Below are 22967 nucleotides of genomic sequence, written 5' to 3' on the forward strand. Positions count from 1 at the left end.
GGACATAATTTTCTGGAATTTTCCAAGCTATTTAACGGCACAGTCAACTTAGTGTATGTGAACTTCTGACCCACTGGCATTGTGATACAGTGAAATAATCTGTCTGTAAACAATTGTTGGAAAAATTATTTGTCATGCACAAAGTAGATGTCCTAACCGTCTTGCCAAAACTATAGTTTGTTAACTAGTTTTAATGAATAGTTTTAATTATGTAAACTTCCGACTTCAACTATATGTACAGTGGGGCAAAAAGTATTTAGTCAGCCACCAATTGTGCAAGTTCTCCCACTTAAAAAGATGAGGCCTGTAATTTTCATCATAGATACACTTCAACTATGACAGACAAAATGAGAAGAAAAAAATCCAGAAAATCACATTGTAGGATTTAATGAATTTATTTTCAAATTATGGTGGAAAATAAATATTTGGTCACCTACAAACAAGCAAGATTTCTGGCTCTCACAGACCTGTAACAACTTCTTTAAGAGGCTCCTCTGTCCTCCACTCGTTACCTGTATTAATTGCACCTGTTTGAACTTGTCATTAGTATAAAAGACACCTGTCCACAACCTCAAACAGTCACACTCCAAACTCCACTATGGCCAAGACCAAAGAGCTGTCAAAGGACACCAGAAACAAAATTGTAGACCTGCACCAGGCTGGGAAGACTGAATCTGCAATAGGTAAGCAGTTTGGTTTGAAGAAATCAACTGTGGGAGCAATTATTAGGAAATGGAAGACATACAAGACCACTGATAATCTCCCTCGATATGGGGCTCCACGCAAGATCTCACCCCGTGGGGTCAAAATGATCACAAGAACGGTGAGCAAAAATCCCAGAACCACACGGGGGGACCTAGTGAATGACCTGCAGAGAGCTGGGACCAAAGTAACAAAGCCTACAATCAGTAACACACTACGCCGCCAGGGACCCAAATCCTGCAGTGCCAGACGTGTCCCCCTGCTTTAGCCAGTACATGTCCAGGCCCGTCTGAAGTTTGATAGAGAGCATTTGGATGATCCAGAAGAAGATTGGGAGAATGTCATATGGTCAGATGAAACCAAAATATAACTTTTTGGTAAAAACTCAACTTGTCGTGTTTGGAGGACAAAGAATGCTGAGTTGCATCCAAAGAACACCATACCTACTGTGAAGCATGGGGGTGGAAACATCATGCTTTGAGGCTGTTTTTCTGCAAAGGGACCAGGACGACTGATCCGTGTAAAGGAAAGAATGAATGGGGCCATGTATCGTGAGATTTTGAGTGGAAACCTCCTTCCATCAGCAAGGGCATTGAAGATGAAACGTGGCTGGGTATTTCAGCACGACAATGATCCCAAACACACCGCCCGGGCAACGAAGGAGTGGCTTCGTAAGAAGCATTTCAAGGTCCTGGAGTGGCCTAGCCAATCTCCAGATCTCAACTCCATAGAAAATCTTTGGAGGGAGTTGAAAGTCCGTGTTGCCCAGCAACAGCCCCAAAACATCACTGCTCTAGAGGAGATCTGCATGGAGGAATGGGCCAAAATACCAGCAACAGTGTGTGAAAACCTTGTGAAGACTTACAGAAAACGTTTGACCTCTGTCATTGCCAACAAAGGGTAAATAACAAAGTATTGAGAAACTTTTGTTATTGACCAAATACTTATTTTCCACCATTATTTGCTAATAAATTCATAAAAAATGCTACAATGTGATTTTCTGGATTTTTTTCCCTCATTTTGTCTGTCATAGTTGAAGTGTATCTATGATGAAAATTACAGGCCTCATCTTTTTAAGTGGGAGAACTTGCACAATTGGTGGCTGACTAAATACTTTTTTGCCCCACTGTATGTATGTCATAGCTCCCGAGTAGCGCAGCCGTCTAAGGCACTGCATCTCGGTGCAAGAGGCTTTACTTCAGTCCCTGGTTCGATTTTCAGGCTGTATCACAGCCGACCGTGATTGGGAGTGCCATAAGGCGGCGCAAAATTGGCCCAGCGTCATCCGGGTTTGGCCAGGGTAGGCCTTCGTTGTAAATAAGAATGGTTTCTTACCTGACTTGCCTAGTTAAATAAAGGTTGAATTTAAAAACAACTGGCATCACCCGCAGCACAATCAATAGGAGGAGAGCAGTGGCTGGTGCTGAAAATATAGCTTGTTATGCAAGTGTTGCACACCAACAGATGGAGAAGACTGGTGTAGGTTGAGAAATTAATTTCAACAAAAATCTTCATTTTAATTTGACTTTACAAACAACAAGAGGGCTTAATTGGATACTTTATTCGGAGCCTAGAGCTATACAAAATAACTTAACTGGCTGAGATAGGTTATGAGGCTTAACAGCCTAATAGAAGTAGGATTTTTTTTTTACGCCAACTTAGTTGCAACTGGTCAAAAATGTAGTGTCCTACATAAAACACTCATTTGGAGAAAAAAAAGTCTGCACGTTCAAACTACAACAATGTACCTAATAATTAAAAGCGCACATTTGTAAATCCCAATCTCTAAAAGTAATTGGAAAGGTAGATACACATTTTTGACACAATAAAGAATGGAAACAAGATGTGGTTTTATTTACAGTAGTGATGGACAACTGGAGGCATTTTGCAAACATGTTTTCAAACGCTTATTTCTCACAACTGTAGCAGGTGTAGCCCATCATGCAAATGTTTCCTATGAGCAGGACAATAGACTTTTTGTAACCCGGCTACTGTTGTGAAAACCCCTCAACCCCGCAATGTATTCGATGCTTAACTACTCTAAAGTGTTACATTTCTAACTGAAAACAGCAGTACAGTATGTCTTCAGCAACATCTTCATGCTTTCGTTAATAAATAAAACGAGAAAAAAGTCATTCAAATGCAGATGTTTATATAAACTATATTTTAGTTGCACTTCCCCCCCAGCTCCACGACCACAGGTAAAACCTTGCTGAGATGATCAATGTATTTGTTTTCTTGTTGTATCGTCAATTTCTCTAGCCGAAACATCTTGATGGCCTTGACCAGTTTATCTTTTCTTGGCGGAGTTACGGATGAATGTTTTCAGTTGATGCCAAACAAGTTTGATTGGGTTTAAATCTGGAGACCTACATGTGGAGATGAACAAAACATTTCTTAGATATACTGTAGTCCTACCAAAGGTGTTGGAAGTCTTTATTTATTTATTTATTTATTTGTATTATTTATTATTTAACCTTTTTATTTGACTACATAAAGGTCTACTTACTCTACTCTCCAGTTTATGCTCATTTGCAATGCAAACCCGGTCGTCAGTGCGTTTTGGGTCATTGTCTGCATTTGGGGAAGAAAAAAATAAATTTAGCCTAACAGCCAAAATTAGGTACAATAATAGAAATATACATGTAAATAGGCCTAAACGTAACAAAATATTGCTATAATCCAACCTCGAAAGAAACGATGTGTACACAGAAACACCTCTCTGACATAGGGTCCAGTAAATCTGTTGGTGATTTATTCCTCAAAGACATCTCGAGCCATGATACCTGAAAAAGGAGGCAAGAATGAATTATATTGCAACACATAATAGTCTGTGAGGTGTAAACTACAATATTTTATGTACCTTTTGCTTTGTAAATAGTTACCATCAAAAATCAAATATGGGCCTGTTCCCTGGCCAGAAATTGCCCCCCACACATTGAGCGGATGCTTGGGACTCTGCTTGCTTGATCTTCTTCCTTTTTTCCCCTGCAGCAATTTTGAGCAAATTGCTCCAGGGCCATGGTTGATTCGTCTATGAAGATGACGTTATTGAATGTCTTGCCAGCTTTGATCCATGCCTAGGCCTGCAGGACGCCAAGTTCTATGTTTGTCCTGAAGAATCATTGAGTCAAAACTACAGAACAGTACAAAACAAGTGAACACGCATGCTTAATGTTCTGATAATAACAAATAATATTTAACATTTCTTACTGAGCCTTTTCTTAAATCTATGCAAGTTTCTTCAACGGTCTTCTGACTGTAATTAGAGCGATGTTGATGTTGTGCCGTGATGCCAGCAGATTACAGATAGCCTTTTCCAAGCGCTCATCATCTTCATGAAAATAAGCAAGCGATGTCTGCTAAATAACCAATTTAGGTTTCTCCAGAAATAAATATTTCTAAATAGACAATTAGAAAATTAGGGCACAGAAATGTTATGCTCTTAGTGTAACCTTTATTTAACTAGGAAATTCAGTTAAGAACACATTCTTACAAGGACAGCCTACTTGTGCCCTGTGGGGTTTCTATACCTAAATAGGCCAATACTGTACTGCTATACTGCTGACCGTCAAGTTGAATATTTTCTATTCCATCCTAATGGAAACCCAGACGGTTTTTAGTTTTTCTTAGAATAGAAAAAACATAATATTAATCAAATTAATTAAGCAAGTACCAGTCAAAAGTTTTGACACAGCTACTCATTCAAGGAATTCTATTTTATTTTTACCATTTTCTACATTGTAGAATAATAGTGAAGACGTCACAACTATGAAATAACACCGGTCTCCCGGGTGCCCTGCATTCTGTAGTACAGACATGGCCTGCTCTCCTTTATGTGAGGAATTAGGCACTTCGCCATGTTTACTAAAGTATGTATTGTAGACTGCACAGTAGCCTAATAAACAAAAACACATTTCGTTAATAAAATAATGATTAAAAAAATACTCTTTCAAAATGCAGATGTTGATTTAGTTATGGATCCATAATGAATTACTATGGGAATAAATATCTCTGATTTATTGAAATATTGGAACAAAGTTGTCTAATGAAGACAAACCTTTTAGAGTCCTCCAATGCTGTAGCTCCTCCCGATACTCGTGTTGTACAGCGCCGTATTTTCCATCCTGACTAGAAATACCATAATATTAATCTAATTAATTAAGCCAAATTTCTTAATCAATCCCATATACTATGTTATTACAAAAAGGGTTTAAATTCTCTATTAATACCATTGTGGAATACTATCAAATGCTTCTCAACGATGCCCTCTGGTGGTCAAACTAGCAATAACTTGGCTGACGATTAAATGATGTGTCACAGAATGCTGCGGCAGCACGCAAGGTGTGCCGCAGTATGACGCAACTTTTAAAGGACAAACCACTAATGCAGGGGAACTTAAATCAGTTTGACCTAATCTCTATCAACATGTTAAATGCGCAACCAGAGGGAAAAATATTATAGATCACCCGTACTCCACACACAGAGACGGGTACAAAGCTTTCCCTCCATTTTGGTAAATCTGACCAAAATTCTATCTTCCTGCTTACAAGCAAAAATTAAAGCAGGAAGCACCAGAGACTCGGTCTATAAAAAAGTGGTCAGATGAAGCAGATGCTAAACTACAGGGCTGTTTTGCTATCACAGACTGGAGCATGTTCCGGGATTCTTCCGATTGCATTGAGGAGTACACCACATCAGTCACTGGCTTTATCAATAAGTGCATCGAGGACGTCGTCCCCACAGTGACTGTACGTACATACCCCAACCAGAAGCCATGGATTACAGGCAACAATAAGACACATCATGCTTGTGTTGCGTGTTTCAGTATTTGTTTGGCTGGTGTTTTTATATTTGCTATGCTCTAATACATTTTTTCATTAGAACTGCGCCTCTGGTATTACAAAAAAAAAAAAAAAAAAAGGATTATTATTTATTTAGTGTTTACACTGTTCCAAATGGTCAAATGTATATTTATAGTGATGCACTGATGTTACATTTTTGGCCGATATCCGTTATTTTCCTTGCCCCAAAAAAACGATACTGATATTTACAATTTAAGCAGCCATTTCAGCATTCTAGTACAGTTAAATAGTTAACACACACGGACGCAGCGGTCTAAGGCACTGCATCTCAGTGTAAGAGGCGTTACTACAATCTCTGGTTCCAATCCAGGCACGTTGTCACATTCGGCTGTGATTGGGAGTCCCATAGGGCAACGCACAATTGGTCCAGTGTTGTTTTTGGCATTTACATATGTCCCCATTACCAGTAAAACATAATCAAAACCTATTTCTTTCACTTACTTGCTATGCTGTTACGTTAATTTGTTCAGTCGTTTCATATTTCAACCAGGATTTCATCATGCATGTCAAGCAGTGAAGTTTCAGCACTGTCTGTCCGTGGCCTCTCTTCCTCGGTGCACACGGTCACTATGTCCATTTCCATCTTGTCCAGCTGTGTATGTAACATCTCACGTAAACCTTGGTTTTCTTGTCTGCATCGAAATAGCGGTTCTTGTACTTAGCATCGAGCATGGTTGCGACACAGTAAAGCGAGAATGCCACCCAATTGCTTGTTCACAGCCTGTCGGCAGTTTTGTTCAGCAGGCGTTTCAATGCCATGACAGAGGGTATCAAGTCTGCTGCAGGCACAGTTGATGAGCTTATTTATCGAGTCAGCTCGAATGGTGCTAGCTAGTGTGTTCATGTTTCAAACATGTTCTCAAATGCTGTTGAAATGGCAGCAGCGGTATAACAACCAGCACATTCATGAGCATGCAATACTACTTTCCAAAATCCTCGACGACCCACTGCTGTCAGACTCGGCATGCTCATGGGGCTGATATCGCTGGTCCAAATGTCAGTCGTGAAGCTAATAGCAGTGACGATATTACTGTGTAACTCCGGTAGGGCAACATCTGAAAAATAGCGCACTTGGTAGTGTGTACAGGTGCTCGACCAGTCGCGAAAGTCAACATCACCCACGACAGAGAACAGTTGATTGTCAAGGGCAATGAATTCCATTATCTTGGTGTTAATGAATGTCGCCTTTTGAGTTGTCTCGCTGAAATGTTATTACTCTTTCAAATGACTGCTTGGCTTGACTGCTCGAGCCACACAGTAGACATTGTGGGCTCGTTTAGGAATGCTGTGTTGCATGTGCAGCGCAAACTTTTTTGTGGCGCCATTACGTCATGTACCGACGTTATATAGATAACACGTCAGCTTTGACATTGTGAAAAACCATCGGCGTTGAACTAGACATCGGGCCGATGTTGGTATTTTTTAGCTAATATCGTCCGATTCCGATATGTTCACCGATATATCATGCATCCGTAATAATAATAATAATCACCCTCTTTCTTGATCTCCTTTTTGTTATTATCGTTATAATAAGTAATTTCGTTAGCATTAGTAGACTTAGTATAGCAGCCTTGTATAACCACCATCGAACTGTAGGCCTAAGAGCACATCCTCTTTTAGTCTTAATACCATAACTTACTTAGGCATATATGCCAATACTTATATAGGCTACTTTGTCAGTCATTAATTTGTTCATGTCATCACACAGCATACGAGTCATTTAATGATGTGAAATGCAATCAAGCATTTTAAATTAAAATAACAACGCAACCATTGAATAAATAGCTTAAACTATAACTGAACCGTTCCATTTCGGTAATTGCATTCACAAATGCATGCGACTGGTTTTTAGTCTTTGCTGTAATAAAGGACTTACAAAAATAATCGAATTGCTACAACACTCTACACTTAATTTATCCAGTGTTTACACTGTTCCAAATGGTTGGAAACTATATTGTAATCGATACAGCACCTCTTTGGAACACATAATATGCATCAGCGATAAACACTGATGTTCTGTGGTAGTCGCTGCACCAGGGAGGAGACAATGGGTGCTAGTCTTTTTATTTAATTTTAATCTTCTTTTTTTCCCTTCACAAGTTTGAGCCAGGCACAATCAAATCAATTGCGATCGGACTCCCTCTAGTCACTTGTCTTAATTATTTCATCTAACAGAGCTCTTAAAGCATTAGACAAGCTCAGTGCATATATTGGGCTGCAGGTGACCTAGTGGTTAGAGCGTTGGGCCAGTAACCGAAAGATTGCTAGATCGAATCCCCAAGCTGCGAAGGTAAACATTTGTCGTTCTTCCCCTGAACAAGGCAGTTTACCCACGGTTCCCCGGTAGGCCGTCATTGTAAATAAGAATTTGTTCTTAACTGACTTGCTAGTTAAATAAAGCTTAAGAAAAAAATATATATAGTTGATTTTGATATTAAGCACAAGTGTCTATATATGAAAAAATATGTTTAAAAATGTAGACCGATTGGACAAAAGAACAGGTCGAAAAAAGATATTTTGTGTTGTCTGGAATAGCCCTGTCTCCCTCACACAGGATTGGGTGACCTACTTGTTCAGTCTTATTTAAAAGTGATGTCTGTAACAGTATATGTTGTTCTATAACCAGTGAGTGACCCAACACATGACTCTCACAGGTTTCTACTCATGCACATGTTTTAGCCCTGGTTCCATTGCTGAGAACCAGGGCAGAAGAATCCACTCTACTGGCCGTCAGAGTGCCAACCTGCACTCTGTTACATCAAGATCATTTTATTGCCCCATTTCATTTAGCACCCATTGCTTTAGCTTGCTATGTGGTGAATGTTTTCTGTATCAAAAGAAATACACTCCCCTTGCAAATCCAAAGCAGGACCAAGGCCTGGTATTTGCAGTTTACCTAACATCGGGCATCTCTTCCTTGGCCGGATCCCAAGTCACACTGCTGGATTTGCCTTTTCACCCTGGATTTGCCTTTTCACTTTCCCAGTGACTTGTCACAGAATGGCATACATTGTATAATATATGTGCATTTGCGCGAACCCTGGTTGTATACTTTTAACTGCTGTACCAACAGGGAAGGGATGCAGTATTACTAAAATGACACACGGAAGGGACACCCTTCTCTCTCCTTCCCTAACACTGTCTGTCGCTCTCTCTCTCTCTCCAGTGGGCAACAGTGACGTTCCATCTTCCACACCATGTGCTAAAGTTGGTCGCCAGTGCCATCGTGAATGAGCTGAAGAAGATAAACCAGAATGTCGCTGCCTTGTCTGTGGCCTCGTTCATAATGGACAGACTCTCCTACCTCTTACCAAGCGCACGGCCTGAGCTGGGGGTGGGCCCAGGGCGCTCTGTAGATAGGTGAGCAGGACCTTAAACCATGACAAACCTCACCGTGCACCACAGAGGCGTGAAAATCACTGAATTAACTTTTATCTCTCCATTACCAATTTTATGTTTTGCCGTCATTTCTGAATGAATAAGGTATTGACTCTTGCTGTCTGTCTTTCAGATCATTAATGTACAGTGAAGCCAATAGGAGAGAAACGTTCATGTCATGGCCCCACGCCGGGTACAGGTGGGCACAGCCTGACCCTATGGCCCAAGCAGGATTTTACCACCAGGTAGGCAGTGTAAGGACACCGTCTCCCATCAGCTCTCTGTCTCTAATGCTTACATATTCATTTATTTACTATTTCATCCTCCTATTACATGTTTATCATGCATGCACACAAGTTTGCATGCTGTTTGACAGACACGTTGCTGTATGGCACACTATTGCTGACGCAGTATAAAATATATTTATTGCTGTTCATAAAGTGTAATAGATTAGTACTTGACTTGGAGTTTCTCACTGTTTGGAAATGCCTTCTCTCTCTTCGTTCCCTCTGCAGCCTGCCTCCACCGGTGATGACAGGGCCATGTGTTTCACATGCAGTGTCTGCCTAGTGTGTTGGGAGCCCACAGATGAACCATGGTGAGTGACACATACTGTGCATTTGGAAAGTACTCAGACCCCTTGACCTATTCCACATTTTGTTACATTACAGCCTTATTCTAAAATAGATAAAAAAAAAAAAAAAAATCAGCCCCATCAAATACCCTATAATGACAAAGCTAAAACATTTTTTGTTGCAAATGTATATATATTTTAAAAAAACGATCACATTTGAAGTATTCAGACCCTTTACGCAGTACTTTGTTGAAGCACCTTTGTCAGCGATTACAGCCTTGTGTCTTCTTGGGTATGACCATATAAGCTTGGCACACTTGTATTTGGAGTTTCTCCCATTCCTCTCAAGCTCTGTCAGGTTGGATGGGGAGCATCACTGCACAACTATTTTCAGGTCTCTCTAGAGATGTTCGGTCAGATTCAAGTCCGGCCTCTGGCTGGGCCACTCAAGGACATTCAGAGACTTGTCCCGAAGCCACTCCTGCATTGTCTTGGCTGTTTGCTTAGGGTCATTGTCCTGTTTGGAAGGTGAACCTTCGCCCCAGTCTGAGGTCCTGAGCGCTCTGGAGCAGGTTTCCATCAATGATCCCTCTGTATTTTGCTTCGTTCATCTTTTCCTCGATCCTCCTAGTCCCCAAGTTCAATCTTGGTTTCATCAGACCAGAGAATCTCGTTTCTCATGGTCAGAGAGGCTTTAGGTGTTTTTTGGCAAACTCCAAGCGGGCTGTCATGTGCCTTTTACTGAGGTGGGGCTTCTGTCATTGTAGGCCTGATTGGAGTGCTGCGGAGATGGTTGTCCTTCTGGAAGGTTATCTCCACAGAGGAACTCTGGAGCTCTGTCAGAGTGACCGTCAGGTTCTTGGTCACCTCCCTGACCAAGGCCCTTCTCCCCTGACTGCTCAGTTTGGCTGGGTGGCCAGATCTAGCAAGACTCTTGGTGGTTCCAAACTTCTTCCATTTAAGATTGATGGAAGCCACTGTTCTTGGACCTTCAATGCCGTAGAAATGTTTTGGTACCCTTCCCTAGATCTGTGCCTTGACACAATCCTGTCTCAGAGCGCTACGGACAATTCCTTTGACCTCATGAATTTTGTTTTTGCTCTGACAGGCTCTGTCAACTGTGGGACCTTATATAAGCAGGTGTGTGCCTTTCCAAATCATGTCCAAATTAATTGAATTTACCACAGGTGGACTCCAATCAAGTTGTAGAAACATCTCAAGAATGATCAATGGAAACAGGATGCACCTGAGTTCAATTTCGAGTCTCGTAGCAAAGGGTGTGAATACTTAAGTAAATATGGTATTTCTGTTTTTTAAATTTTTAATACATTTGCGAACATTTCTAAACCTGTTTTCGCTTTGTCATTATTTTAATACATTTTAGAATTAGGCTGTGACATAACAAAATGTGGAAAAAGTGAAGGAGTCAGAATGCACTGTACACACACCACAACCTTCAGATCGCACATTTATTTACCTCTCAACATAATGTTCACGCCCCGGCCTTCCCGTCAGGTCTGAGCACGAGCGACATTCCCCCAACTGTCCATTTGTGAAGGGTGAGCACACCCAGAACGTGCCCCTGTCCGTCACGCTGGCCACCAGCCCCGCACAGTTCCCCACCCCTGATGGCTCAGATAAGATCGCCTGCTACGGCTTCGGCAGCTGCCCACACTTCCTGGCAGCCGCCACCAAGCGTGGCAAGATCTGCATCTGGGACTTGTCCAAGCTCATGAAGGTAAGGCTGTGCAGCGCGGCGAAGCAGGAAACATGAGGTACAGTTTTGTTGATGTCTGCCTCCATGTTTTGTCCTGGATGTCTGGGCCCATGGGTCATCAGACTTAATACAACTTATTGCATGAATGCATTAATCTATGTGCTTAAGGATATTACTAATGTTTGTAAATGTGATTTGTTGATTCATGATGTTTTGTGTTCCTCTCAGGTGCACTTGAAATTTGAAATCAACCCCTATGACCCGGCCATCCTGAGGCAGCTGATTCTGTCTGGGAGCGAGCTGGCCCTGGGGACCCAGGAGTCCAGGAGGCCCACCTTAGCCTGGCTAGAGGACTCCTCCAGCTGCTCAGACATACCAAAACTAGAGGGGGACAGGTACTACTGGACACACCTATTCTATGTACCGAGTCAATGAAAGTTTCAGTGGTGTTAAGTGCGTGTAAAAGAGGAAATGTGTTTTTGTTTCTGTCTCTGCCAGTGACGATCAGTTGGAGGACTCCGACAGTGAAGAGCATTCCAGATCAGAGTCGGTGACCGGTATGAAGCCGCTCTTCAAATCTTGTTACTCTTTTGCTCCGTAGACTTTCTAGGTATCCGTAAGTTGAGCTATGGCATTTTATTTTTGTCCCCTCTCCTGTTCCCAGGCCACCCGTCCCAAAGGGAGAGCATGGAGGTGAGCTTGGGCGTGACAGCACTCAGCCTCCTTCAGCAGCCAGAGAAGCTCCAGTGGGAGGTGGTGGCCAGCGTGCTAGAGGACACCGTCAAGGACCTGGAGGAGCTGGGGGCCAACCCTTCCCTGGCCCAGGTCAAGGCCGACAAGGCCAAGGAGAAGCCCGCGGAGCACCACAACATTCCCTTCCCCTGCCTTCTGGCTGGAGGCCTGCTCAGCTACCGCTCTGCTGCCGGCTCCCCGCTTGCCGCCCCACCCCCCTCCGCCCGCCGCACCATGGACGGCCCCCTCAGGACTCAGGGCCCCGAGCTCCCCCATGCCGTGCCTGACCAGGGGCCTGTGGAGATGGAGACCTGCAATCCACCTCCCATGGAGCTGGGCTCGCCAAACCCAGCCGCTCCTGCCGTGCGCAGGACTATGCCTGTGCTCTTGCTCTACAGCATCAAGGAGTCGGACGAGAAGTCGTCGGGCAAGGTGTTTGCCCAGATGAACAATCTGATGAGCAAGGGGCTGCACGAGGAGGGCTTCTCCGTACCACAGATCATCGAGATGGAGTTCGACACTCATGAGCAGCTGCTGCTCCAGGACCCGCCCATCACCTACATCCAGCAGTTTGCAGACGCTGCCGCAAACCTAGCCGCCCTGGACGGGGACAAGTGGAGCTCGCTGGCGCCGCGGCCCGGAGCCCTGGTGCAGTGTCTGCGACTGCCCAAGCAGCTGGAGGAGGAGAACCTCTATGTGGACTCCGTCACACCCTGTTCAGACGGCGTGCACTTGCTGGTGGGGCTACAGCCCTGCTCCGTGGAGTCTCTCAGCGCCATCAACCAGGTGGAGGCCCTCAACAACCTTAACCGCCTCCACTCAGCACTCTGCAGCCGCCGTAAGGGAGAGCTCCAGCCCCTGCCCACACTGGCCAACGGCCACGAGGCCCTTCCCTCCGCCTCTCCCCCTCAGACCCCACTCATCCTGCCCCCCCCTGACCAGCGACAACAGCCGTCCAGGCCCCTGGGAGGCTGTGGCGGTGGGGGCTATCTGGCCCTCTACAAGCTCAACTACTCTACCCGCATTGTCACTCTGGAGGAGGAGCCTGTCAAGGTGCAGCACATCAGAGACCCCCGGGACGCCGTCACCTCCCTCATCCTGCTCCCGCCAGACGTGCTGGACGGGAGGGAGGACGACAGCGAGGAGGCCCCGGAGGAGACGCATCGGCGTGGGCTTAAAAACGGCTGCGGCCACGGGTGTGGGCCAGGGACTGGTACTAGCAGCACAGCTGCTCCCAGCAGCACCAAGGTAAAGCAGGGGGACGTGGTCGGACTGGGCCACCTGGTGGTCACCACTCAGGCAGGGTACATCATGATCCTGGACCTGTCCACTTTGGAGGTCCTGGCCAAAGTGGAGCCGCCCAAGAAGGACGGGATAGTGGATGAGATTGACCCTTTCGTCGCAGTCACCTACTGCTCCGGGACTGACCGCCTTTGCGCTTGCACTAAAGGTGAGGACGGCTCCACAATCTAGGCTAGAAATATCTCTTCCCCAGGTTTTAATGGTGCAGATCATGTTTTACAGTTTTTAATAGTTGTAATGTATCTCACAACATCTGGATATGCGTTTAGTATGTATGATACAACAATGAAAAAGACTGCAGAAAAGTAACCTGCGATGCCGTCTGTGTGTGGCTGACATTGAGCGAGTCCTGGAGGCTGGTATTTTTGGTCTAGGGATGGGGGATGGGCTGCTACCGAAAGTTTATATTCAATTTTTCCCCGAGTCAGATTTGTCTATGAACATTTGTATCGCGGTCTGGTCCACCAAGCTGTTTTCCAGTCTGTCCAGGCTGAAAGAAACAAGTTGCAATATGATTTGAAAATATATAGAGATATTTATTTTGTAGCAGGCATGAGTGATTTTCAAGGGGAATTTATTTTCCTCTTTGGTAGAACAAAGAGACAGTTGTCGGTGGCCACTTTCTCAGCCTACTTCTTGGACCTGTAACTTTTGGATCTCTTTCATATTTAGAATGTTTTCAGTCTTACCACTGTCATCTAACCCCCCCAGGTGGAGAACTTCACTTCCTTCAAATTGGAGGTGTGTGTGACGATATAGATGACGCCGACATTTTTGTCGATGGCCCCCTTTCTAAAGCGTCTGAACAGCTGTTGGAGGGGACCAAGCCCTCGTCCAACCCCTCGAGCCCAGGGATCACAGGTAGGAGACGCAGACCCCGTTACGCTTCACGTCTCTGCTCATTCAATAACTGTCTGCATCCCTGTTTTTGCCTCATTTTCACCGTTGTTGGTTATTTAATAGGTGGTGAGAAAACTGAGTCGCTTATTGGAACCTTCTTTCCATTGAAAGATACTGTCCCGACAGTGAAAAGGCCTCAATCACAATCAAGTTCTTTACATCCTGCGATTTGAATTGTATTTTTTACTCTGCCAACCTCCTCTCCCTGTAAGGAGTTGACCTCCTGGTGGACCAAGCGTTGGCCGTGGAGAGCCTGACGTCGCTGGTGGAGCTGACACGCTTCGAGACGCTGACGCCGCGCTTCTCAGCCACGGTGCCGCCCTGCTGGGTGGAGGTGCAGCAGGAGCAGCAGCAGCGCCGCCACCCCCAGCATCTGCACCAGCAGCACCATGGAGACGCCGCCCAGCACACACGCACCTGGAAGCTGCAGAGCGACAGGTACGGACGTGTGGGCGTGACAGGGTGGGTATGGGTGTGGGTAGAATACTTATGGGGTGTGTGCACTTAGTCACTGAGGCATTTCTCCTAAGTCTTGTCCGCAAATGCCACACACATTAATACATAAACGCTATTTGATAATGGCTGCACATTTTGTATGTTCTCACACACTAGAAATTCCTCATTGAGGACGACATCCACATGTTCCTTTTTAACGTTGAACTTCTATGTTGACATAACCTCTCAAGCTCCTATAGAAAACAAAAGTAGCCTAGGATATGTTGACTTTTAAAGACTAGAAATAGAATCTTATTTGTGTAGGTGAATAATGCGGCCATGTTTTCCTTGTGGGTTGTAGCTCCAGCTGGGACGAGCATGTGTTTGAACTGGTCCTTCCCAAGGCCTGCATGGTGGGCCACGTGGACTTCAAGTTCGTCATGAATGCCAACATCACTAACATTCCTCAGATCCAGATCACCCTGCTGAAGAACAAGGCCCCAGGTCTGGGCAAGGTCAATGGTGAGGACACTCACCACGATCTCTGTTGCCTTGGCTAATTTTGACAAGACTGTATCTGGAACATATACTATGAACAGGAGGACTGGTTACCGTAGAGAAACAAGCCTTTTGCAGGGAAATATTGACCATATCATTTATGATCATGCATGACATCACATTTGAGTCTTATTTGTAGACGTCCGTGTCTGCCTCTGCTGCCTACCGTCTCTCAATTCGTCAAAAGAAATGTATAACATTTTCTCTCCAGAGACGGCAGTTGACAGACAGATCTCCTTCCCCCTGTCCCATGTTCTCCATGCCAACGGGGAAAGGAACGGACAGCCGCTTATGCACGACTTCACAGACGACATCCAGTTCATGGACATCGAAGAGACACCAGGTAGGGAGCTGCAGGGGCAGGCAGCCAGCGTTGATAGACACCCGATGTATTTTCCTCCGCCGGTGTTCGACACTTGATTATTGTGGGTTGCGTCGCCAGATTGTAGATGATTAGCGTTACTGGTGATTCTGAGGGTAACGCAGCAATCCGAGGGGTTCCTCAGCCAAGCGGAGGTTTCATCACATTGCTCTTCCCCCGTCCAGGCTCCAGGCTGTGCACCTTCCTAGAGAACCATAAGGAGGATATCTTGTGTGGTCCTGTGTGGTTGGCCAGTGGTCTGGACCTCTCAGGCCATGCTGGGATGCTTAGCCTCACCAGCCCCAAGCTGGTCAAAGGTAACAGTATCTGCAACATTGAGTCACATTGAAGAAATCACACAGACTTTAATAAATGGATGACTAGTCACTTTAATAATGCCACTTTTAATAATAACGCCACGCATCTCATATGTATATACTGGATTTTATCTATTGCACCTTGCCTATGCAGCTCTGTCATTGCTCATCCGTATATTTAAATGCATGTTCTTATTCCATTCCTTTAGTTAGATTTGTGTGTATTAGGTAGTTGTTGTGAAATTGTTAGATATTGCTGCACTGTCGGAACTAGAAGCTACACTCGCAATAACATCTGCTAACCATGTGTATGTGACCAATAAGATTTGATTTGATGGCCATTTGTTTCCTCAGAACTGTTTGCTGTGAATCCTCTCCCCCCTGTCTATGTACGTATTGTATGTTAGATTTTTTTCAGTGGTGTTTCTGCTGGTTTGTCCCCCTCCCTGCAGGCATGGCCGGGGGCAAGTACCGCTCGTTCCTGGTGCACATCAAGGCGGTGAGCGACAAGGGCATGGAGGAGAGTCCCAGGCCGGTGATGAGGATGCCCGTTGCCAAGCCCCAGAGCAGCAAGGGCCATTCCCTCTCCACCCTGCTCCAGAGGGCACAGGCCACCAAGGTACAGAGGGCAAACCATTGGGAAAACAAATGCAATTTTACATCAAAGCTGTTTATTTCGGGAGTCTTTCTCTGCACACCTGAGGCATCTCTGACTGACAGTGCAGTTGTGTAATGGAGTTGTGTAAGTTGATTGCATGAAAGCCTTGACTGTAGCCTTCTCCTTTGTCTCCATCTGGTGGGAGAGTAGTGCCATTGCCAGGTTCTCAGTGAAAAGTTGAAGGTGTCAAATTGCTCTGATGTGGCTTCCTCATACCAGCAACATCCCATTCTTGAAGGAGGACATTTTCTCTCCATTAGTTTATAGCTCTAGAATTTGGTCCCCTCTGGTGTCGTACTGTTATCTGTTTCTTTTAAATAGGTTGTCTCTCCCATTTAGGAAAAGGCCTCCACTTCCAAAGCAGATTCTCCAGCTCAGTCGAAGAAACCTGACAACCTCCGAGGGTGCGACCTTCTCCAGGAGGTGTCCGTCACAATCAGAAGGTTTAAGAAGACGTCCATACCAAAAGAAAGGTTTGGCGATTTCCTTAGTGCCTTTGTGTCACCAAAACACTTAACTATTGTAGAATCCCAACACTTCAATCAAATGCTTTATTTTCTCATCATGCACTGACCAACTGGCAAGTGTCTTCACTGACATTTTCAACCTCTCCCAGTCTAATACCTACATACATTTCAAGCAGACCACCATAGTCCCTGTGCCCAAGAATGCCAAGGTAACCTGTCTAAATGACTATCGCCCCGTAGCACTCACATCTCTACTCATGAAATGCTTTGAAAGGCTGGTTATGGCTCACATCAACCCCATCATCCAGACACTCTGGACACCACTCCAATTCGCTTACCGCCCCAACAGATCCACAGATGATGCATTCTCAATTGCACTCCACGCTGCCCTTTCCCGCTTCGACAAAAGGAACACCTACGTGACAATGCTTTTCATTGACTACAGCTCAGCGTTCAATGCCATAGTGCCCTCAAAGTTCATCACTAAGCTAAGGACCCTGGGACTGACACCTCGCTCAACTGGATCCTAGGTGGTGAGGGTAGGCAACGACACATCCGCCACGCTGACCCTCAACACTGGGTGTGTGCTTAGTCCTCTTCTGTACTCCCTGTTCACCCACGATTAAGTTTGCCGACGACACGACAGTGGTAGGCCAGATCACCGCTGACGATGAGACGGCAATATGGTGCCATGACAAAGTCGGCAAGACAAAGGAGCTGATCATGGACTACAGGAAACGGAGGGCCGAGCGCGCCCCCATTCACACAGACAGGGCTGCAGTGGAGCGGGTCGAAGAGCTTCAAGTTCCTCGGTGTAAACATCACAGAGGATCTATCATGATCCAAACACCCCAACACAGTCGCGGTGAGGGCACAACAATGCTTCTTTGAATATATTTTGCATGAGCTCTCAGATCCACGAAGTTCTACCGCTGCACCATTGAGAGCATCCTGACTGGCTGCATCAACGCTTGTTATGGCAACTGCTTGGCATCCGACCGCAAGGCGCTACAGAGGGTAGTGCGTTCGACCAAGTACATCACTGGGGCCGAGCTCCCTACCATCCAGGACCTCTCTACCTGGCGGTGTCAGAGGAAGGCCCTAAAAATTGTCAGACTCCAGCCACCCAAGTCATAGACTGTTCTCTCTGCTACTGCACGGCAAGGGGTACCGGTGCACCAAGGATTGGAACCAACAGGACCCTGAACAGCTTCTTCTCCCAAGCCATAAGAATGTTAGATAGTTATCTAACTAGTTAAACAAATAGCGACCCGGACTATCTGCTTTGACCTTTTTTGCACTCGCATTTTTGACTCATCACATATGCAGCTGCTACTGTTTACGATCTGTCACTTTATTCCTAGTTATACACTGAGAGTAGAAAACATTAAGGACACCTTCCTAATATTGAGTTGCACCCTCCCTTTTGCTCTCAGAACATTCTCAATCCGTTGGGGCATGGACTCTACAAGGTGTCAAGCGTTCCACAGGGAACCCATGTTGACTCGTGTTTACCACAGATTACCACAGTGTCAAGTTGGCTGGATGTCCTTTTTGAGTGGTGGACCGTTTTTGGCGCACACGGGAATCTGTTGAGTGTTGATAAACCCAGTGGCGTTACAGTTCTTGACACAAACCGGTGTGCCCGGCACCTGAAACCTTATCCCGTTCAAAGGCACTTACAAATGTTGTCTTAACCGCTCAACGTCTGAATGGCACACATACACAATCCATGTCTCAAGGCTTGCAAATCATCATTTAACCCCTCCTCTCCCCTTCATCTACACTGATTTGAAGTGGTTTTAACAATTGAAATCAGTAAGGGTTCATAGCTTACGCCTGGATTTACCTGGTCAGTCTGTCATGGAAAGAGCAGGTGTCAATGTTTTGTACACTCAGTGTATGTACATATCTACCTCAATTACCTCGTAACGCTACACACAGACTCGGTACTGGTACCCCTTTTATTTATATTTATTTATATATATATATATATATAGCAAAGTTATCGTTACTTATTGTGTATCTATTACTTTTATTACCTGTTTTACTTTTCTATTATTTCTCTATTTTCTTTCTCTGCATTGTTGGGAAAGGGCCGTAAGTAAGCCTTTCACTGTTAGTCCACACCTGTTGTTTATAAAGCATGTGATGGAAAGCGTTTGTTTTATATTACGAGAACCGACATGTTTTGATACTCGTTACACTATTGTAGTAAAAAAAAAATGATGTCATGAGAACTAACTGATCCTTCTGTTTGTCTGTCTACTCCAGAGTCCAGCGCTGTGCCATGCTGCAGTTCCCAGATTTCCATGAGAAGCTGTTGAACGGGCTGTGTAAGCGGGAAGACGAGGGCCCTGGCACAGAGCACTCCCAGAGCCTTATCCTGGACTGCCTCTGCTGGCTGGCTGGAGTCTATTCCAACGGACCCTGCAGGTGGGGCTAAGAGGATGAAAGTGGGATGCGATATTCATAGGGATTCTGAGGTCTATCTACTCTTTACATGCAGTAAAGGAATCATTGGAATTCGACCAAAATAATGGACATGCCACGCACGTGTGTCCCCCCCACCATGGGAGATGGATCCAGACTCTCCTCATTGACACCCCTCAAAATTAGCATACTTTTAGGCTATTGTTTGTGTATTTAACGCTGCGTTAGGGTAAAAATCAGAGTATAATGTTTGTATGGATGTCAACCCCAATACAGTTCGTCATCGTCACCAATCAACTGCGTTACACATAAAAACTGCATCAACTTCCATCACAGATTTATATTTATGGCTAGCTATGCTACCAGCTTATACAAACAGGAGTTAGCATTTAGCAGAATCTTTTTTTCAAATCCCTAAAAGGACAACTTCTAAATATAATGCAGCTAAATATATCAATCTAATTTTTGTTACCACATTGCCTGTGAGAACACTTAAATGGTGACCGATTTTTTTAATGAATTGCCCCTTTGTTAGATCAGATATTTAGAAGGGCCTCCAACGACGCGTCCGTTGTTTCTTTAGCGCATGTATATGGCTCTGAGATGAGATATTATCATCATTCTGATGCAGGGAGCACTGTGCTGTGTTTGGTCACGTATCAACATTTTCTGTTTGTTTTCCTTCCAGCCTGAGAGAAGGAAAGGAGGCTATGCTGACGAAAACAAGGAAACGGCTAACCGACATTGTGCGGGTGTGCTTTTTTGAGGCTGGACGGAGTATAGCCCACAAATGCGCCCGCTTTCTTGCACTTTGTATTAGGTGAGTTAGGCTTTTCATGAATGTTGCGACTTCGTTTCGTGACCCGTACTCTTTCATACTCTTGTCGATGCTTGTGCGATGTGGTAGGTGTGCACTTTTTGTAACTTGTTTTTGTGTCGTCAGTAATGGAAAAGGGGAACCCAGTCAGCAGGGCTTTGGCATGGGTCTACTGAAGGCTCTGCTGGACAATATGCCTTACTTGCCCGCAGCAGCAACAGGTGGTAAGTATAACTGATGTTTTTCCACAATTTTATCTCTGAGCGTGGATAGAGGGCTTCTGCATTGTCAGCAGCATCGTTTTGGAAGTGCGTGTGTCATAAGTCTCTCTCTCTCATTCTCTCATTCTCAGGGTCGGTGTTCTGGTACTTTGTGCTGCTGAACTATGTGAAGGATGAGGACCTGGCAGGCTGCAGCACGGCCTGTGCCTCTCTGCTCACAGCAGTCTCCCGGCAACTGCAGGACCGCCTCACTCCCCTGGAGGCTTTGCTACAGACCAGGTAGGCCTTTTCACCCTGTAGTGTCCATACGCCCCAATCAGGACCTAAAGAAACCAAAAAGAACTAGCGGTCATGTTGTGATTAGACTACCTTAAAAGCTACTTTGTGTTGAACCCAGCTTGCCTCTTTCTATTGTAATGCTCTGTACCGTGTCTCTCCTCCCCAGATACGGCCTGTACAGTTCCCCCTTCGACCCAGTGCTGTTTGACCTGGAAGTCAGCGGCTCCTCCTGTAAGAATGCCTTCAACAGCAGCATCGGCGTCCAGTCTGACGAGATTGACCTTTCTGAAATTCTCTCAGGTCTGCACCACGTTCTACCTTATTGCTTACACCTATCCAATCCCTTCAAGAACTATCAGGGAAATAAATGTTGGTCTGGGCTGTACTTTGTGTGTGTGTCTGTGTCTCTTGCAGGGAACGGTAAGGTCAGCAGCTGTGCGGCGGCCGAGGGCAGCTTCACGGCCCTCACCGGGCTCCTGGAGGTGGAGCCACTGCACTTTACCTGTATCTCCACCAGCGACGGAACCAGGGTGGAGAGGGACGACGCAAGCATGTTCACAGGTACCCAACTCGCCTTTTTTACATCCAGAAACGGAAACATTAAACACGGGCATCGTCGCGTTTCCTCCTCAGGGATTTTTTGAGTGATGCTCCTGACCTTTGCCCTCTCCTCCCAGTGAGCACGTTTGGGGTGACCCCAGCAGTGGGTGGGCTGTCGGCGGGCACGGTGGGCGAGGCGTCCACGGCGCTGAGCTCTGCCGCCCAGGTGGCTCTGCAGTCGCTGTCCCACGCCATGGTGTCTGCAGAGCAGCAGCTGCAGGTGCTCCAGGAGAAACAGCAGCAGCTGCTCAAACTGCAGCAACAGGTCAGGGACTCCAGCACCCGTAGTGACACCGACACGTCCCGACACCTGTATGCACGCCCATATGCTTGCACAAAGGCACAGACATACAATCATGAACTCACACATGCGCATGCATACAGTCTTATCTAAGCCCTTATTTACCAATACGCACGTATACGAAGATCCTATGTCAGACCTCATGTGTGTTGACTATTTCCTGTTAGCCGAGTAGTAATCCTGTGTGTTCGGAACAGAAGGCCAAGCTGGAGGCAAAGTTGCACCAGACCACGTCAGCAGCAGCTGCGGCCTCCGGCGTAGGTCCCATCCACAACTCTGTGCCTTCCAGCACCCCTGGCTTCTTCATCCACCCCTCTGACGTCATCCCCCCGACGCCCAAGACCACCCCGCTGTTCATGACGCCCCCGCTCACCCCGCCCAACGAGGCGGTGTCGGCAGCCATCAGTGTGGAGTTGGCCCAGCTCTTCCCCGGCTCCATGATGGATCCACCGCCCGTAAACCTGGCTGCACACAACAAGAACAGCCAGAAAGCCAAGCCGGTCAGTAACATGGACAACTCTCAATAGCTCATAACACAGCAGTTATGTTTTACATGAACGCCAAGGGATTTTTGTTACTTTGTGTCAAATTATTCAAATAGTTTTTTTTACTACCTGTTTTGACTGAAAAGAGTCTGTTTGTTCCAGAATCCGATGGGCAGCGGTCTGGCTTTGGTCATCTCTCAAGCCTCTCACTTCCTCCAGCCTCCTCCGCAACAGTCCATCATTATCGAGCGCATGCACTCTGGTAAGTACACTTACCTTTTTTTTTGTCTCTCTTTGACTTGGTCAACAGTTTTAAACTCAAAAGGATATATCACAAGTAGATGACAAACGGGGATTCATTTGGGATGGAAACCAAGTTGTTTAGGTGAGCTCGTGTGTGTGTGTGTGTGTGTAAATATCTCCTCTTGTCCCAGGAGCGCGGAGGTTTGTGACGCTCGACTTCGGTCGCCCCGTGCTGCTGACCGACGCTCTGATCCCCACCTGTGGGGACCTGGCTTCTCTGTCCATCGACATCTGGACGCTGGGGGAGGAGGTGGATGGACGCAGGCTGGTAGTGGCCACGGATATTAGCACCCACTCCCTCATCCTACACGACCTGTTGCCACCCCCTGTCTGCCGCTTCATGAAGGTCAGTGGCATTTGGGCATTATCGCTGAAGATTTCTTTTGTCCCCCCCCCCCATTTCACAGGTTAGAGTAAATATCTGAACTCCAAGGTCGCCGAAGAGAAATACCTTTTTATTTTGTTAGTTTGTTTTGGTGAGATTTCTGTGAGAAAATCACTGTGCTTAACAGCAACCATTTCTCCACACCTTAACCTGTCCTCCTGGCAATCCCACCCACCT

The 22967-nt window shown here is 45.7% G+C and overlaps 1 protein-coding gene across 50 annotated transcripts in view; it reads left to right on the forward strand.

Moving 5' to 3' along the window:
• LOC110502424 (dual E2 ubiquitin-conjugating enzyme/E3 ubiquitin-protein ligase BIRC6) overlaps nt 1-22967 on the forward strand; it is a 141982-nt gene that overhangs the window by 24956 nt on the left and 94059 nt on the right. For 28 of the 50 annotated variants that reach the window (XM_090216829.1, XM_036959768.2, XM_090216833.1 and 25 more), the window contains exons 4-27: nt 8734-8927; nt 9079-9199; nt 9461-9543; nt 11035-11257; nt 11465-11631; nt 11735-11793; nt 11901-13418; nt 13982-14131; nt 14383-14632; nt 14967-15127; nt 15375-15506; nt 15710-15841; nt 16294-16460; nt 16839-16972; nt 19241-19402; nt 20088-20219; nt 20343-20440; nt 20569-20716; nt 20883-21016; nt 21131-21277; nt 21394-21581; nt 21815-22117; nt 22265-22364; nt 22537-22751. In XM_090216829.1, the coding sequence (XP_090072955.1) occupies nt 8734-8927; nt 9079-9199; nt 9461-9543; nt 11035-11257; nt 11465-11631; nt 11735-11793; nt 11901-13418; nt 13982-14131; nt 14383-14632; nt 14967-15127; nt 15375-15506; nt 15710-15841; nt 16294-16460; nt 16839-16972; nt 19241-19402; nt 20088-20219; nt 20343-20440; nt 20569-20716; nt 20883-21016; nt 21131-21277; nt 21394-21581; nt 21815-22117; nt 22265-22364; nt 22537-22751 (5118 nt within the window). The remainder of the gene's footprint in view (nt 1-8733; nt 8928-9078; nt 9200-9460; nt 9544-11034; nt 11258-11464; nt 11632-11734; nt 11794-11900; nt 13419-13981; nt 14132-14382; nt 14633-14966; nt 15128-15374; nt 15507-15709; nt 15842-16293; nt 16461-16838; nt 16973-19240; nt 19403-20087; nt 20220-20342; nt 20441-20568; nt 20717-20882; nt 21017-21130; nt 21278-21393; nt 21582-21814; nt 22118-22264; nt 22365-22536; nt 22752-22967) is intronic. The other 22 variants (XM_036959769.2, XM_090216824.1, XM_090216819.1 and 19 more) reach the window with 5 other exon arrangements.

This window comes from Oncorhynchus mykiss, chromosome 23 (genome assembly GCF_057628025.1).
Source record: "Oncorhynchus mykiss isolate SJ-2025 chromosome 23, ASM5762802v1, whole genome shotgun sequence".
In the NCBI taxonomy this organism is placed as follows: domain Eukaryota; kingdom Metazoa; phylum Chordata; class Actinopteri; order Salmoniformes; family Salmonidae; genus Oncorhynchus; species Oncorhynchus mykiss.